Below are 3322 nucleotides of genomic sequence, written 5' to 3' on the forward strand. Positions count from 1 at the left end.
GCTGTTTAAATTTAGTTATAAATATGGTGATATCATCGACATCTTTTGACAACCATACAAATCCAAAGCCAAACTTAAAAAGAATTTCTCAAACCTCGTGTGCTCATGTACGTCTTCAAACGTCATCTGAGTCAATAAGCATCAAATAACAGTGTCTAGGATATATATGGTGTTAACACTAATATTTTACAAATCACTTAACATAATCAACATAATTATAATGGTAAACGACCGCATTTGCCTAGCGCTACATCATTGTTTGTTGTTTTATTAATACCAAGAAAATGCTTAAAGTATACTGCTCTTTTGACGGCGACAATTTAGGGGTGAAAAGCAGATCCATATATTTATAAATTTATATTGTGTTAATTGTCAAGTACTATTATTAATGTGAAATTTTTAAACTCGAGTCATCAATTCCAGAAACATTAGGCAGATAAATTTACCAGCACATCCCGCCTCAACTTTTTTCTTCATTTACACAGAGTTTGTGCGGTACAGAGTATTTAAGTGTCATTCTTTGTCATTTTTGACGCTTTTGGCATACAGTTTCCACCGTTTCAACCACATACATAACAATGACGTTAAGGGAAGACAAATTGTACCACTATTAGTATCATCAATCATAGCGAGATAACAACAAACTATTACCACAACTGTCTGATCAGTGGGAAAGCAAACAATGAAATGCAGGGAAATTTTTAATACGAATGGCAGACTATTGGCTTTCCAAGTTTATGTGATTTTGGTCTGAAGACAGTGATATATCACTGTCTTTGATCGTTTGTACAAATCGATTAATTGTAAATGTTAAAGCCTCGCCCAAATCATGCAACCTAAGAAATTTTACAGACTACAGTACAATAGTTTTTGTGAATAAAATCTGCTCGTCGGGTCCGGAATAGATAATTATTTAATTTATATGCACGGTTGTTTGTTCATATGACAAACACATGTTGTAAACTATGGACTAAGTAAAATTCCTTTTATTCAATAATGGCTTTTGTCCTTTCAATCCAGATGACATATCGTATTGTACATTATAGTGTGATATGGTGCTTTGCATTGTATTGCCTTGGAAACAATATCTTTAAGATTGAGTCGTGTAAAACAGATTTATGTTTAGCAACATATGTTTATCATTTTTGTGTGTACTTTTGTTTTTATATTTGTAAAATATTATTATTTTGCATGGTAACTATTACATGGCTTCGGTTTTGCTTTGTCTTTTTGACCTCTCTTGTTCGTTGTTGAGTTCCGTGCCGATGGTACAATGTTACTGGATTTTGTATTGGGGCTGTGTACGATGATTACGTCGACAACAGCTGAGAGTCTTTTGCTTACTCTTATTACATATGAAAGTATTTTTCCTACTCCAGTAATAGTTGAAAATGTTTTCCTTCTCCAATAGTAATCATATCGTCGGTTAATGGCTTATTGCAATAATTGAAAAAATTACTGACTAGCAAAAAACTCGAGGTTCAAATGCAAATATATTTTTGTTACCTAATTGTATTTTGATTACGAGAGATATTACATAATATAAATTGACACCATTATGTTTGCTTTTTTTACTATTTTAAACATTGCTTCGTTACTAAGCTTAATAATAACAAGATAATGATATATATGATTTATACATATACTCACTGTTTCGGTATATTGTTGATGATTAACCAGACATTAAAGGTTCATTATGCCCGCAAAATGAATGTTTATTTTTCTTCGCATTTCTTCTCGAATTTCTCAAAAGCTTTTAATTTTTGGTGTCCTGTGATTGTTTCCAAAAAGTAAAACATTGGCCAATTTTCCGAATTATCTTTTGTTATGTTGCTGTTCTTGGTAATTAGTACAACTAAAAATAATTTGATCTTTCGTAAAACGTCAAAATACTACTTTATTTACATTTCGTTACTCTTATGACAAATAATTTCACATTCAGCACTAACCTTCTTTCGAAAAGCATGTAACATGCTTTAAAACTGTTATTTAACTATTAGAAAACTCATAATGGACCTTTCTAAAGAATGAAACATTATTCCTTTCTGAACCATAATGTGCCTTTATTATGTAATGAATTTTGAAAATGAGAAATGACGCATTTCAAGTTCCGTGGTTTATTACTAATATCATTAAGCAAAGATTAAATACCAACAGTGTTGATCAATATCTAGTTACAGGTGAACATCACTTAAATATCTGTCAGCTGCTAGAGGAGAAATTCTATTTGTATTGGAATTTTATTCTATTATTTCAACAACTGTGACGCGAATACATAGTCACGTGATATGATATTAGTAAGATCAAAGTTGTAGAATAGGTGGAAATGTAAAATTACTTTCGTAATCATGTTACAATAGAGTCTGATAGTTTCTGTCAGGGATTTCACTTTGTAAGCAGTGTTTATATAGTTACGCTCAAATTTAGTTGAAATTCTAAAATGGGATGTGTACACTCATCAAAAAGGGGAGAAGTTTACAAAGAGGATAACAAAAAATACCTTACAGCAGCCTTATCACAATTAAATCAAAATGATCTAACATGTAAAGAGAAACGGATTGTTAAAGAAACTTGGACATACATGACAAAGGATCTTGCTGAAAATGGACTTCAAGTGTTCCTTAGAATATTTGAACTCTGTCCAGATGTGAAGAAATTGTTTCATGTTGAAGACGTAAGACATTCAGAACTCTCAAAGAACAAACAAATTAGAGCACACGGACAAAGATTTATACTTGCAATAGGTGCTGCAGTTCATTGCTTGAATGATGAAGAAACAGACAAAGATGAGCTTAATAAGATATTACTTGTTCTTGGACAGCAGCATAAACATTTTTCTGGATTCCTTCCGGAATATTTTGAAGTATTTTACGAAGCGCTTATGTGGCGCTGGGAAATATGTATGGGAGAAAAGTTTACAAAGGAAGTCTCAAACACATGGAGTCACGTTTTCTTCTACATGATGGAAAAACTAAAGGAAGGACACAACTCACCTAGTTAAAACTTTCGTTTTTGTAAAGAAGACGTAGCAACAGATTCAGGAAAATTAAAGTATGACGTCATAAGGAAACAATACAATGACAATACCTGTAAAACAATCAAAATAACTTTAAATATCAATATGTGAGATTCGTCCTCAATATTACGTGTACATGTTTTGTGAAGGATTCCATATAAGCATGTTATCATGATACAATGGATCTGCAAAAGGTGACAAATAATGTCTTGTGTTGTCAAAGAAAATCCCGTCTTTAATTATGTTTTATTACATGTCTCATTTTTCAAATACCATTTCTCAAAATGGTAGCGGATTACATACGGC

At 31.9% G+C, this 3322-nt stretch overlaps 1 protein-coding gene across 1 annotated transcript; it reads left to right on the forward strand.

Annotated features, from left to right (window-relative positions):
* Positions 1–2440: 2440 nt before the first annotated feature.
* LOC132724692 (neuroglobin-like) lies at positions 2441–3001 on the forward strand. The gene has a single exon (XM_060709622.1). It carries the CDS (start codon positions 2441–2443, stop codon positions 2999–3001), a length of 561 nt encoding a protein of 186 aa, XP_060565605.1.
* Positions 3002–3322: the final 321 nt, after the last annotated feature.

The sequence above is a fragment of the Ruditapes philippinarum genome, unplaced genomic scaffold, assembly GCF_026571515.1.
Source record: "Ruditapes philippinarum isolate M1 unplaced genomic scaffold, ASM2657151v2 ctg2722_1_1_1_1, whole genome shotgun sequence".
NCBI lineage: Eukaryota > Metazoa > Mollusca > Bivalvia > Venerida > Veneridae > Ruditapes > Ruditapes philippinarum.

Coding starts and splice junctions, on each gene's coding strand:
- LOC132724692 (XM_060709622.1), top strand. CDS start 2,441: ATGGGATGTGTACACTCATCAAAAAGGGGAGAAGTTTACAAAGAGGAT.